The sequence below is a fragment of the Mustela erminea genome, chromosome 13 (assembly GCF_009829155.1).
Source record: "Mustela erminea isolate mMusErm1 chromosome 13, mMusErm1.Pri, whole genome shotgun sequence".
Taxonomy (NCBI): Eukaryota; Metazoa; Chordata; class Mammalia; order Carnivora; family Mustelidae; genus Mustela; species Mustela erminea.
In genome coordinates this window covers 76340002-76354701 of record NC_045626.1, presented here as the reverse complement: position 1 = coordinate 76354701, position 14700 = coordinate 76340002, and the positions used below count along the sequence as shown (strand labels likewise).

Sequence of the window (14700 nt, the reverse complement as noted above, 5' to 3'; positions counted from 1 at the left end):
CAGGTCATGATCCCAGAGTCCTGGAATCGAGCCCCGAATTGGGCTCTCTGCTCAGCAGGGAGCCTGCCCCCCCCCACTGCCTGCCTCCTCGCCTACTTGTGATCTCTGTCTGCCAAATAAATAAATAAAATCTTTAAAAAAAAAAAAAAAAAAAAGAATGTGGGTAAAACTCAACAATGGGTAGCACCGCCTAAGGACACCTAATGTTCACAGTAAATGTTTATTACTAAACACAGTAGAGGAAGGGAGGACAAATATAACTGTATAAACTACATTAAAACTTCAAATTTTCACATGTTACTCACCATCCATAAGAAGCCAATGGCCAGTGAGAACCCAGATAAGGACAAGCATGACAGACAGAGAGAATGATAGTAGTTCAGCAGCAGTGAAACGCCCACAGCAACCAAAGGAAATCCTGGAAAACACACACCATTTATTGGACTAATAGGCAATACATTATATTTCAATAACCAAACTCTACCTTGGTCCTTTATGATCAGAGCTCATATGGCCAGATAAGAACAGTAGGCAATACCCAGACACCGGAATTCGAAAATACTCAAACCTCCTTGGAGTAAGCTACAGAAACAAAAAGGAATTAATTAGGGGCAGCTAAGTGGCTCAGTGGGTTAAAGCCTCTGCCTTCGGCTGGGTCATGATCCTAGGGTCCTGGGATCGAGCCCTGCATTGGGCTCTCTGCTCAGCAGGGAGCCTGCTTCCCTGTCTCTCTCTGTCTGCCTCTCTGCCTACTTGTGATCTGTCAAATAAATAAATAAAATCATAAAAAAAAAAAGCTTAAAAAAAAAAAAGAGTAATTAATTATACTTCTGCACCCATCTGATTGTACTTTTTATCCCAAATTACCAGCATGGGTGTTTAGAAATTTTAAGTGACAACACCAATCTTTGGAGAATTAAATACATTATAGGGGAAATTCTGTTCTTATGAGGAAAACAAAAGGAAAAAGTACTGACCTTCAATCCACTGGGCAATGAACGATGAATACATATTTAAAAAAATCTGCAATAACTCTCTTTGGCTATCACTAATTCCTGGGAAAATCAGTTGCCCCAAGTGATGGGTTTCCTAAGTGCATACAGCATTTCTGTTAGCACAGCGTTTTGTTTCTATGGAGCAACGGCTTTGGGAGTTAAGGAGTGAAAGGTATGCACAAGGGGTCTGAACCTAAGTGGCTAGTGTATATTTTAGGCCACCAAAGATGAAAGGCAAAAAATGTTTGAGTCAACCAGGATTTTCACATCCCGTTAACTCCCTAGTAAAGGAATAAGAATATTGCTTCAAAATAAAACTGCTCATCTTTCAGTAATCTAAGCAGGAAGCATATTTCAACGACTCAGACTTTGTAAGATTTGTTTACATTTCCTCTGCTATGGAAAGGTACAAAAGGAAGTACTGTCTTCTAGTCTTAAAGATCAAACATCTCCCTTCCCAGTCTTCTGGCATTTGTGTGCTCTGGTCAATACCAGAAATTGAGACTCCCAACAATGCTATCAAGTCTAAGATAAAAACATATACAAATTCACAATTTAGAAGAAAATCCCAAGTCCTTACTTATTCTGAGGTGAACAGGGTCTTGTTAAATACTGGCACATCGGGAGGAGGAGGAAAGCAAAAGCTATTGTTGCAAGAACTAGAGAAAGAAAATGTATGGTTAGGTTTTGTTGTTTATTTTCAATAACCGTAAGAAAAATGGCATGACTTATGGAAACACTGACTGCCCAGAAAGCTTTTCTCAATAAGTAGATACAATTAACTAATTAGAGATAAAAAATGTCTTCCATTAGCACCATACAGATAAAGTCTTGAGAAGAAAGAAGTACCTGATTTGAAGTAGGGGAGGCAGAGACATCTAGGTTTCTCATTCTCTTCTATCTTAATATGAAAAGAGAAACAGCGGGCCAGGGGATGATCTGACATGTCCAGCATTTTGCTGATGTTATATACACTTACATCACCTCTCTGCTTAAAAACTGATCAGAGGCTGACAGTCAAATTACTTTGATTAGTTATCACTGTGTCTGTCTACTACAGAAACATCAGTGGGGGTTGCCAATGACCACTTTGTCACACTGGATCTTCTAGTAACTCCCCAGACAAGAAGCCACAGTCAAAAAAGGTCCTATTCTAATATCATAAAGTCTGCAAGTTTTCAAACCCCCTGGTCTTTTGTTCATGCTGTACTGGCAGTCCCAAACTGATGTTATGTGTATCCAGTGGTTCAAGGAGAAGTATGGGGAGAAAAAACAGACTTAAGAAGAAAAACTTGCATGGCATGGTGTATAAATCTTAAGTTTTGAATGATGATTAAAAAGAGGTGAAAATAATTCCTTCTAGGTTAAAGTTTGAGAATAGAGAAGAAACTCATTTACCTGCTGTACATATTGTAAAAACTACTTGAACTGAGTCAAAGAAGAAGAACATTACTAGGAGAGAGACAGATGCTCCAATTGGAAGGAACAGGGCCTGGGTAGAGTCAATAGTTTGGATACCTGAAAGAGAAAAAGGGACAGATTAATGACTTAAGTAACAGGCACTGTGCCCATGTACTCCAAACACTTTAAAAGTTCCAGGGGTTAGTATTAAAGATACAGTTTATCTGGGCCCTCTGATTCTTTCCTTCCCACTGAGATCATAAACTCCTTGCTCTCCTCATGGTGCCTTCATTATCTACCTCCTGGCTAACAATCTGGTTGACAGGGCACCAAAAAAACCCTCAAACAAACAAAAACGAAAAACCAAGAACATCAACAGGTAGTAAAAATTTGTATTAACTGGGGCACCTGGGTGTCTCAGTCAGTTAAGTGTCTACCTCTGGCTCAAGTCACGGCCCCAGGGTCCTGGTATCAAACCCCTGCATCAGGCTTCTTGCCTGGCAGGGAGCCTGCTTTTCCCTTTCCCTCCCGCCACCTGCGGTTCCCCTGGCTTGAGCTCTTTTTCAAATAAATAAAATCTTAGGAAAAAAAAATCAGATTAGTCAATTTGAGTACATTCGTGGTCTCATGTGCAGGTCTGGTAAAAGAGATGGTTTAAATCCAATGACTAAAATCATTTCTCATCATCTACGGGTTTATTCATATTCATTCTTCCCCATTGTTGCTGAGTAGAGTCGGGGAGTGGAGGGAATAAGACATCTGAAAACCGAAAATCAGAAAAATTTTATGGGAACACTTAAAGGATAAATGGGAGAAAACAATTACTTGGGGTACAGGATTCAGCACAGTGGTTTTCAGTTCTTGGTTACTCATTAGAATCACCTGCAGAGCTAACAATTACAATGCCCAGGCCCAACCCCAGACCAATGAAACTGAAATCTCTAGGGGTTAATAGGCCCAACTAAAAACTCCCAGAAAATTTTATTTTGCATACAGGGTTGAACAGCATTAAAAAAATATTTGGTAGAGAAAACATGGCTATATCTGATAACCACTTTATTAAAAGAAAAAATTATTAATCTTGTGTGTGATCTACTTCCAAATTAACCCTGCAGAGATATAAAGTTCTTGAGAGGAATCAAAGAAAAAATATTCATATGAAACTATTATAAAGAAATACCAGAAGTCTCTCTTCATTAAATTAAGGCTATGAGTAAGATATAATGTGACCAGGAAGAACATAACTATGCACGAAGGGTTGCAATCATCAACCAATGCTTAAAAACTGCTCTTTGGTTTTTAAATTTATCTGTCCCAAGAAGGCTATTTAGGCATTTTAGTTAAATAAAATATTAAATATTTCTACAAAACAGAATTGTTTCTTACTGGCTAGGTGGAGGAGTCAATTCACATAGGAATAGGGCATTTCAATTGAGGAGGAGTGATCTACGTGTCAAGACAGAGATGCTCTTAAGAAGATGGCTGCTGGGCGCCTGGGTGGCTCAGTTGGTTGAGCGACTGCCTTTGGCTCAGGTCATGATCCCGGACTTCCAGGATCGAGTCCCACATCGAGTCCCGCCTCGGGCTCCCAGCTCCTTGGGGAGTCTGCTTCTCCCTCTGACCTTCTCCTCTCATGCTCTCTCTCACTCATTCTCTCTCAAACAAAAACAAAAACAAAAAGACGGAAGATGGCTGCTGACCAGAACTGCAGTCAAACTCCTTCACTTGGCCTGGATCATCTGTGTGTGTATATGGGAGTGGGGAGTGGGGGTTAGAGGTGGTACCTTACTTAAAGTGAAGTGTCTTATGGACGTTTATGAGACACAACTCCATTAAATTTCTAACTGAATTTCACCTAGTTGGTCTAAGTGCTCTATACTATGTCAAAGAACTACTAGAGAAAACTACAGATTTTAGGTGCCTTTCACAACAGAAAATAATAGTTTCACAAATAAGTAATTGTTATATGAAGAGAAACAAATCTTTTAAGAGAAACAAATCTTTAAAAAACTGTAAGTCTTAAAATATACATCCACACCCCCCTCTTTTGTAGAACAAAACATCATATAGTCTACAGATTAATTGGTTTAAAACATGAACAGAAAACTTAAATGGCTGGCTAGAATAAAGACTTTAGTGAGTCAGGTATATGATAAGTATTTGTTTATAAAAAAATCTACATTTTAGAAGTTCAGTCTGCAATTAAAATGCAAAACTGGAGGTGCCTGGGTGGCTCAGTGGGTTAAGCCTCTGCCTTTGGCTTGGGTCCTAGTCTCAGGATCCTGGGATCAAGCCCCACATCAGGCTCTCTGCTCAGTGGGGAGCCTGCTTCCCCCTCTCTCTCTGCCTGCCTTCTCTGCCTACTTGTGATCTCTGTCAAATAAAACAAAATCTTAAAAAAAAAATGCAAAACTGAATACAAAGGGCCTTTCTAGAGTATTAGAGAGAATGCACAGATTTTTGTTTTTTAAAAGCACAGATTTTAAACCAGGAGGTATGAGACACTGCTTCCATTAGTTTTATAGAAGAATGCCCAAGGGAGTTTACCAAACAGCAATGTCACAGGGCAAGTAGAGTTCCTTTAGTTGCTGACAATATGCTACCTAAAAAAATGTACACAATTTTAATACTGTACTTCCTAAAGGTCTGGAGATAATGGTCCTGAAGGGGATGGAGCTAACAGAAATTTCGGGCAAACTTCAGTGACTTCAAAACAAAACAGACCAAAGCAAAACAGAGTTGTCATCATTAGGAGGAGTTACTTAAAAGCAGTTGGCATTACCTTTAAAGCCAAAATTAACGTAAGAAATAGGCACGGTTTTTTTCTTCAAGGTGGACCCTAGAGATAAAGTACTTTTAGGACAGCGGCAAGAAACTGCTGGAGCACAGAGATGGAGGGCAGTCGTTTTAAAAAAAAAAAAAAAAAAAAAAAAAAGGAAGAAAAAATAGGCAGGGTGATGGAAAAAATTATGTAGAGAAATTATTTTTAGCATTTACTGAACAAGGCTATAGGCTAAATACATGGTCATGAAATAGATACTGAACAATAATATACACCAGCATATTATTGATAATCACTAAGAAAGTTACTGATTTTGTACCTCCATGAAAGAAGCATGCTTTTCACTATTTACTGAGCACCTATTACACAGTAGGTAACATGAGGGCTTTGAAAAGCTGTACAGTCTTCAGAGTTCGGATAAATTACATGGGAAGCCTGGTAAGGACTTCAAAACGTCAGATAATGGGGCCAAGGGTGGGAGCTGTCCTTTTTTTAAACTCACTTAATACTGATTAAATGAAGGGCTGATGTGCCAGAAGGAAAAATCTCTATATAGGTTTCTTGGTGCAGATATAGGGATGAGACAGGATTTAGAACCAGGTTCAGGAAAATCAGACAGAACCTGGAGGGCACTCCCCTTCCCCGCTTTCTTTCTAACCCTTTTTATTGTAGAACACAACAGCATACGGGGGAAACTGGGTGGCTGAGTTGTTAAGCGGCTGCCTTCTGCTCACGTCATGGTCCCAGGGTCCTGGGATCAAGCCCCGCCATCCCTGCTCAGTGGGAAGCCTGCTTCTCCTCCCTCTCCTACTCCTCCTATTTGTGTTCCCTCTCTTGCTGACGGTCTCTGTCAAATAAATAAATAAAAATCTTAAAACAAAAACACAACAGGCATAAAACACAAAGTACATAAAACAAAGATGTCGAGTTCAATCAATCAGCAAATACCACCCAGGTCAGGGAACAACCCTGCCAAGCCCAGAAGTCTTTCCTGTGCCCCTCCTAAGTCCCCATTCTTTTCCCCAAAAGGAACTACTACCTTGGCCTTTATGACACTTTCTTCTTTGCTCTGTTTTATATGTTTTCTACTCAACTGCACATTCTAAAATACTAGTATTTATTTTGCTTATTTTTTGAGCTTATTGCATACACTGATACGTAGCATGTGTTTTTGTGTGTCTGGCTTCCTTTTGCTCAATACTGTTTTCAGCATCCATGCTGTCTAGGAAACCGTACGTCACTCATTTTTGTTGTCTTTTTCACAAATTCCTTGATTCTTATTTATTTTGGGATTAGGCAACTGCAACCTTTTTTTTTTTTTCTTTTTAATATTGCAACCTTTAACAACAACTTCTACCTATTTACACTTTCTCCTTCAATCAAGACTCTTGCCAAAATCTGAACACTAAACTCATACCTTCCTTTCCTGAGAACAACCCCGTAATTCTTCTACATTGGTTATCATTCAGGACTTCAATCTCTTCAGCACCCACACAATTTCTTGTTTCTCTGTTCATCCTTTTGGCTGTTATTATTTCTTTGATTTTGATAAATGTACCCCATGTTCCATGCTGTCCCTTCAATCTGGAATGGTGTCATGCCCCATGATCAAATACTGGCCTTCCCTGCTGCAACAGTCATTTCTTTCATTGTGTTTTTCCTGATTTTGTGGAAGAGGACTGCATTCTCTCCTAATCTATCTCTTCTGGTATCCATGGCCCAGATGAGGCACTGAGGAAATACATTTGTGAGGATCATTTAGCACAACACAGGAGGTAGATTTAAGAAAATGACCACTTCGGGCGCCTGAGTGGCTCAGTGGGTTAAGCAGCTGCCTTGGGCTCAGGTCATGATCTCCGGGTCCTGGGATCGAGTCCCGCATCGGGCTCTCTGCTCAGCAGGGAGCCTGCTTCCTCATCTCTCTCTGCCTGCCTCTCTGCCTACTTGTGATCTCTCTCTGTCAAATAAATAAATAAAATCTTTAAAAAAAAAAAAAAAGAAAATGACCACTTCAACAAGCATTTACTACTCTTTAGACATCAGCAGTGAGAAATGAAGACTCATGTCACTAGGTAACTTCCTTCTACTGTATGGACTGACCTAATCAATTATTTGAGGATAAAATAGTACTTAGACACACAGTGTCCATTTCTCTTAGGTTTCTGTGATTCAATGTACAATGGCTTTATAGTCTGGTTAAAACACATCATATGCATATATGCTACATAACACAGGACTTGCAAAGGAGTTTCAGTTGTAAAACTGATTTGGCTTAAAATGTTGACAGACGATAAACGCTATGTAATCATTTAACCTGAAAATCGGGTATTGATACTGGGTTTTACCTGGTTTCCCTGTAAGTTACTGATATGGTATTTTATCTCATACAAGAATCCGTGTCTTAAGTTTAAGAATAGACTCATTATATTTAAATAATTCTACTTACTGTATTTGCAATGCCCACTTTACATTCCTGAGTACAATGAACACATTTAACTGGGTAAAAGCTAGGCAAGTATAATTTGGTGGGCGGGGCAGTAACTAGAGAAAATGAGTGATCTCTTTCCATTTACGTTCTAAAATTCTCTATCAGTATTCTACCTTTATCCTGGATCCTCAATATTTCTTCCCTGTTAGGTGGTGACTTGAGGCTGTTCTGTAAGTCACACTCATTCTCTCCTCTGTGCCTGTTAATCATATGCTCTTCCCATCCAGAATGACTTCTCCAGCAATCCAAGTACACCATTTCAAATTTCAGATCAAACTCACCTTCTCTGGCACGGGAATCCCTTATTAAATTGACCCATGTGGCTTACCCTGACTTGCCTTTCTCTTTGCTCTCTCTGTACATGGATGTCAAATGAGTTCATCTCTAGGGCTTACTCTGATCTACTGATAGCAGATGCTTGTTAGAAGTACTCTGAGGCTACAGTAAGGGTCTGTGAGAGAATGTTCCTGTTCTAGGGACAGGAAGTGGTATTTACTATCTCTGTCTCAGCACTTTATTAATGCCTCACAAAGTGTTTTGGCCACAGTGCCTAGTGACAGCTTGGGTACCAGGCTCTTGTGCTTTGGCAGCTTTCAAAATATCTAATAGAATATCTTAAAAATATATATCTAATAAACTGCATGGTAGGAACCCAGTATCAAGCTCTTGATGATCAAATTAAGTCTCCTTATTTATAATTAAATTCCCCTTATAATAAACATCACCAATTTTCTATAACTCTACTGAGGCACAATTTACATATGGCAAAATTCACCCATCTTTAGTGTCCAATACTTGCCAGGAAACTACAAATGCACTTTCAGTTTCTCCATATTTGCCTTTTTGGAAATTTCATGTAAGTGGACTCACACAATATATACTCTTTCCTGACTTCTTAACATAATGTTTTGAGGTTCATATCATGTATCAGTATCAGTACTTCTGTCAGTACTTCATTCTCTTTAATGCTGAATAGTATTCCATTGCATGGATAGGCCATATTTTGTTTATCCATCAATGAGTTTATTGGTCTCTGAGTCATGTTTCTACTTTTTGGCCATTATAAACAATGCTGCCAAACATCTGCTATCTAGCACACTTCTATTTCTTATAACTCAACATTCTTACAAAATCTTTACTATCCTACTTGTTTTTAAGAAAATAATCTCAGCAGCAAGCTTTTAGGCATGAGTTAAAAGCACTAATGAGAAATCATTGGTTTAGATTCAGAACATAGGAATTTTTACAAATTATACCAATACAGATTAGATTTTATTATTATAATTAAACATAAATCCTTAAACCCGGTAAATTAACTGGGGTTATAGGAAGAATCTAATTAAGACCACTATATGTATTAAAGTTAATTGACATAAAAATGCCTTACTATTATTGGTGCTGTTGCCATTGAAAGACCCAGAAGAACTGCTATTGTCTTTCTCTTTATCTTGATTTTCAAAGTCCATATTAAGGGACCTGTGGAAAAAATTACATAGACAAGTTTTAATTTTGCTTAAGAAAGAAAGTAGGTCCAAAAGTCAGTAATGAGACAATATTTTAATACGCTAAGGCATTATGGAAGACAGGAAAGGCTCTTTTGAACAACTCTGCAAAAACAGTTCTTGTCATCACATTTTGAAAACAATCTACATTCCTTCTGGTATGTCAGTTCAAGAGTTCAGACTGCAGATAAAAGCATTCCATTGTGGCCAAATCTTCCAGCCATATCTCTGTGCACATCCTTAATTATTTCCTTATGATAAATACCTAGAAAGAGAAAAGTTAGGTCAAAGGGCAAGCACAATTTTGAGACTTTAACATACTACACAACTACCACCAACAAGGTTGTACCAAATTTACTCTTTGATAGCAGTATATGAGAACATTGTTTTCTCTACACCTTGTCAGCTTTCATTTAACAACATGTATTTGAGTTTCTTTTTTTTAATATGCTTTTTTAAAAAAAGATTTTATTTATTTATTTGACCGACAGAGATCACGAGTAGGCAGAGAGGCAGGCAGAGAGGGGGAAGGGAAGCAGGCTCCCTACCGAGCAGAAAGCCCGATGCGGGGTTCGATCCCAGGACCCTAGGATCATGACCTGAGCTGAAAGCAAGGCTTTAACCCCCTGAGCCACCCAGGTGCCCCTGTATTTCTATACACAGAACTGTTTTACAAATTGGAGGAACAATAAGTAGAGCATAAAACAGGCTTTCATGGATTGTACATTCAAAGTTGGGGGGGGGGGGACACTGACAATAAACAAGAAAATAAGTTCAATATATATATAGTAACAGCTAATGAGAAAATGCTGGAAATGAAAAGACCAAGTTTGAAATTTTAAATAGGGTGGGTTAGGAAGGCCTCACTGATGTGATTTTTAAGTCAAGACCTGAAGGAAGTAGTCATTGTCCATCTGGGGAACTAACAATGCAATCTCTGTTCTAATATTGCATTCTTTAACTACTGAACAGTTTTGTGTACATGAGTTCACTCATTTATTTTTTGGTTAACTAACTGTTCAAGTCCTTAGCTCATCTTCATCTATGTTAAAGTGTTTATGTCCTAAAGAACTTCCTGCAGGGGTGCCTGGGTGGCTCAGTGAGTCGAGCGGCTGTTTTCAGCTCAGGTTATGATCCCGGGGTCCTGGGACAGAGCCCCACATCGGGCTCCCTGCTTGGTGGGAAGTCTGTTTCTCCCTTTGCCCCTCTCACTTGCTCATGCTCTCTCTCACTTGTTCTCTCTCAAATAAATAAAATCTTAAAAGAACTTTCTGCAATGATGGAATCATTCTTTATCTGCACTGGGGAGACATCAGCCACACAAGCACTTAATATGTGGGAGGGCAAAATTAATTTAAATAATATGGGAGCTGTAACTATAAAATTCTTAGATGAAACATAGGGATAAATCTTCATGATCTTTGGATTTGTCAGTGGATTCTTTTTTTTTTTTTTTAAAGATTTTATTTATTTGACAGAGATCACAAGTAGGCAGAGAGGCAGGCAGAGAAAGAGAGGGGGCAGGCTCCCTGCTGAGCAGAGAGCCTGATGTGGGGCTCGATCCTAGCACCCTGGGATCATGACCTGAGCTGAAGGCAGAGGCTTTAACCCACTGAGCCAACCAGGTGCCCTGTCAGTAAATTCTTATACATGATGCCAAAGACCCAGCCAAAAACTGATAAAATGGACTTAATCATCATAAAAATCTTATGCTTCAAAAGTCACAATCAAAAAGGTCCCAACACAGAGGATAGGAGAAGATACCTGCTATCATATGTCTGATAAGGGCCTTGTATTCAGAACATGTAAGAACTCCTGCAATTCAATAATAAAAAAACAACCCATTAAACAATAAGCAAAGGATCTGAATAAATACTTCTCAGAAGAAGATATGCAAATGACTGCCAGTAAGCACACGAAAAGATTTTTCACATCATTAAATGTCAGGGAAATACACAGTCAAACAGAATGAGATAGCACTTCATACCCACCAGGATGGTACAACCAGAAAAATCAGAGAATAACCAAATGTCAGCAAGGACATTGCTAGTAAGAATTTAAATTGGTGCAGACACTCTGGAAAACAGTCTGACATTTTCAATTTCTTTAATAAATATAGGGCTATTCACGTTATTGATTTCTCCTTGAGTGAGCTTTAGCAGATTGTCTCTCTCAAAGAATTGGTCCATTTCATCTAAGTCATCAAATTTACTGGCATAAAGTTGTTGACAGTGGTCCCTTATTATTGTTTTAATACCGGAGGCTCTAGTAATACCCCCTCTATCATTCCTGATACTGGTTTTATGGCTTCTCTTCTTCCTGATTAGTCAGGCCAGAGATTACCACTTTTATTGGTCTTTAAAAATCAGCTTGTGGTTTCACGGATTTTTCTCTACCCCTAGAGAAAATATTTCACTTATTTTGGCTTTGATCTTTATTCTTACCTTTTGCCTACTGCTAAGTTGGGTTTAATTTACTCTCTTCTTGCCTAGTTTATTAAGGTTAAAGTTTAGATCACTGATACCTTTTCTTCTATTCTAACCTATGCATTTAGAGGTATAATTCCTCCCTAAGTACTGCTTTTGCAGCAACCCATAAATTTAGTGTGTTTTCACTTTAATTCAATGTATTTTCCTTCTTTTTTGATGCATGGAAGTGTTATTTTTGTTTCCAAATATCTGGGAATTTTTTAGACCTCTTTCTGTTATTGATCCCTAATTTGATTCAACTGTGAGCTGTTAGGTGTTAGGGCCAATTTAATGTTAAAACCTGTTTAACTATTAGGGCCTGCTTAGCCAGAGCAACTCCATATTGCCTAGGTAGCCATACTGTTGTTTACATCCAAGGACTTCATTCCGGGAATAAATGCCCCCGTAGTTCCTGTTATGGTTCCGGGTATCGATTCCGGGAGTAAATGCCTTAACAACAGAAGCCGCGTACCTTGGGTCTGTGGTTATGTCCTCTAAAACCAGCCTGTGAGATTGGGAGGGGGTCCCTCTCTTCGGAGACGGCCCTGGCCAGTCAGTCTAACTTCTAATGCTTGGCACAGAATAAGGCTCTGCGTAACTTTCACTTTGTCTCAGTTGTGTTCCTTTGATAATGGACCCCAACATTCTGGGGGCTCGTCCGGGATTAAAGGATGAGAACTGACTCAGCATCAGAATTTCTGCTAAAAGCCTCTGGAAGTAAGATCTCGAGATTTTATCCTGCAGGATCTGGTCTGGCTGGTTGCGGAGCTCCAGGGTATAGCCCATTGGGGAGAAGCTGGACACAGCATTGCTCCCCAGGGCTGGAGTGGATGTGGGGACGCCCCATCCCACCAATGGGAGACTGCCAGGGGGTTCGAGTCCCCCTAGGTGGTCAGGGGACTGAGAAAATCCCCACCAGCAGCAGGTTGTATATCTTGCACACCCTTAGACTTGTTATCTGGTTGAGGAAGGGCTGCTGGGCCTGGTCTGCGGATGTCTTTGTCTTGTCTTTTTGTTGTCTGTTGTGTTGTTTGTTGTGTTTGAAGAAATAGGGCAAGCAGAAAGTAAGGGGCCTATGACACCCCTAAGTCTTATTCTCCAGCATTTCAAGGATTTTCAAGGTAAAACTACCCAGTTGGGTGACAAGGTTTACCCAGGAAAACTCTCTAAAACTGGGAATCCCTTCTCTGCCTTCTGGCAGCACTCCCCCTTCTGTTTCTGCACCAGCTTGGGTGTGGCCTGCACAACTGGCCTCTAGACCATCCTTGGTGCTTCCTGCACCACGGCTCCTTCCCTCTTCACTGTCAAGGAGCAAGAAGAGCTGCTCCTGGACCTAACACCCCCCACTACAGATCTTCCCACCCGTGTCTCAGGTAAACATTAAAAATGGAGTGGGTCCAGGTGAAACGTAAATCAGTATTTGAACTAAGTTAAGTTTGTTGGTTTAATTAAGATAGACATGTCTTTAAAGTTATAGCAATAAATGTGAAACTTCAATCAAAGTTCCCTGAAGGTCAAATAAGCTCATGCTATTTGATAAAATCTGTTAGCAAAGAAATAACTGAACTGATGGTTAATTGTCTGTCTCAAAGTTTTAATGTGTAATTGTTAAGGTAACTTTCAAAGTCTTTGGTAACCTGAAACTTCAAAGTTTTGGTTGGATGACAAATGGAATTAAATTTGTTGGACACCTAGGTCTTAACCAAATGGGATAAAATGCTAAAGCATTGAGTACTTGATGTAGGTTTGTGCTTTTGACTTCTTACTGCAAAGAAACGAAGAATATTTAAATCTGTTGGTAAACATGTTTTGTGCTTAACTGATTCATAAAATTTGCCATCTACAGAATTCTGTTGTAACTGTTCACAATTGGTTAATACTTAACCATCACTAGAAACGGAAATGTTTCTAAGAATAGAAAATTCTGCTAACTGTAACTAAGACTGATGGAAGTAAGGGAAATAACCCTATATGTAAAAAAGTAGGAGATACATAAGAAAGATAAGGAATGGGAATATATTTTGTTTAAGAAAAGGTAATTTTGTCCCTAAATGAGATGGTTGTTTAAAAGGAAATGGCCTGGGACAAAACCTGGATACAAAAGAAAGTTGTAAAAGGTTTGTGAAGGGAAATTTAAAAAAAAAAAAAAAAAAGAAAAAAAAATTTAGGTATGGTCAGGATGGACTACCAAAAGAAAAACGCCATAAGGATTTTTATTAAAAGTTTTAATGTTGTCTGAAAAACCAGAGGAAAGGCAGTTGACTGATACTAAGTTAAAAAAAAAACTCTACACACAAAAAAGAGGGCCTAAGAGAGTAAATAGTTTTGTCTTAAAGTAAAAATATCTGGTTGTACCAGAACATGAAAGGAGATAATAAAAACTAAACTTGAGGGTATATAGTAAGTTGTAGAAGGCTTGGGGAAAGTAAGTGACTTTTTTTTGCCTTGGTTTATAGGTTTGAAAGGAAACAATGAAATATGTTAAAAATCTGACCATCTTAGATCAGTTTTGATGATTTATTCACAAGAAGGGAAAAAAGACTAATAAATTTTTTCCTATAAAATGTTTCTGTTCAAATGAGACATAGTATTTAAGGAAGGAAGACTAAAGCCCTGTGTCATGGCAAATCTATATTGGTGATCAATTCAAGTAAATGTTAAAATTAGAGGGCAGTAAATCTTGCCTTTGCCAGTCAGTCAGCCCCAGATATAAGGAAGAAACTTCAGAAAATTAAAGGATTTGAAGGGAAGAATCTGAGTTAGTTAGGGAATAGCAGAAAAGGTGTTTAACAACAGGGATACACAAGAAGATGAAAAACAGGCTAAAAAAAATAGTTAAAGTTTTGACATTACATGAGGCGGGAAGGAGACAGGAAAAAAAGGTCAGTGGAAAAGAAAAAGGCAGGTAGGAGATGGTCAATGGAAAAAAAAAAAAGCCTAAACACAGAGAAAGCAGGTGGGAAGGCTTAGATTCAGATCAGTGTGCTTACTGCAAGGAAAAAAGGACACTGGGCCGGCGAGTGCCCTAAGAAGAAAGTGCAATACTGGCCACCAAAGACTGAAG

At 38.9% G+C, this 14700-nt stretch overlaps 1 protein-coding gene across 1 annotated transcript in view; it reads right to left on the bottom strand.

Moving 5' to 3' along the window:
* Positions 1-14700, bottom strand: part of SPPL3 (signal peptide peptidase like 3) — a 148874-nt gene that overhangs the window by 14784 nt on the left and 119390 nt on the right. The window contains exons 3-6 of the mRNA XM_032311231.1: positions 9054-9142; positions 2394-2513; positions 1576-1654; positions 306-418 (exon numbers count right to left, since the gene is read on the bottom strand). Coding sequence (XP_032167122.1) covers positions 306-418; positions 1576-1654; positions 2394-2513; positions 9054-9142 — 401 coding nt within the window. The remainder of the gene's footprint in view (positions 1-305; positions 419-1575; positions 1655-2393; positions 2514-9053; positions 9143-14700) is intronic.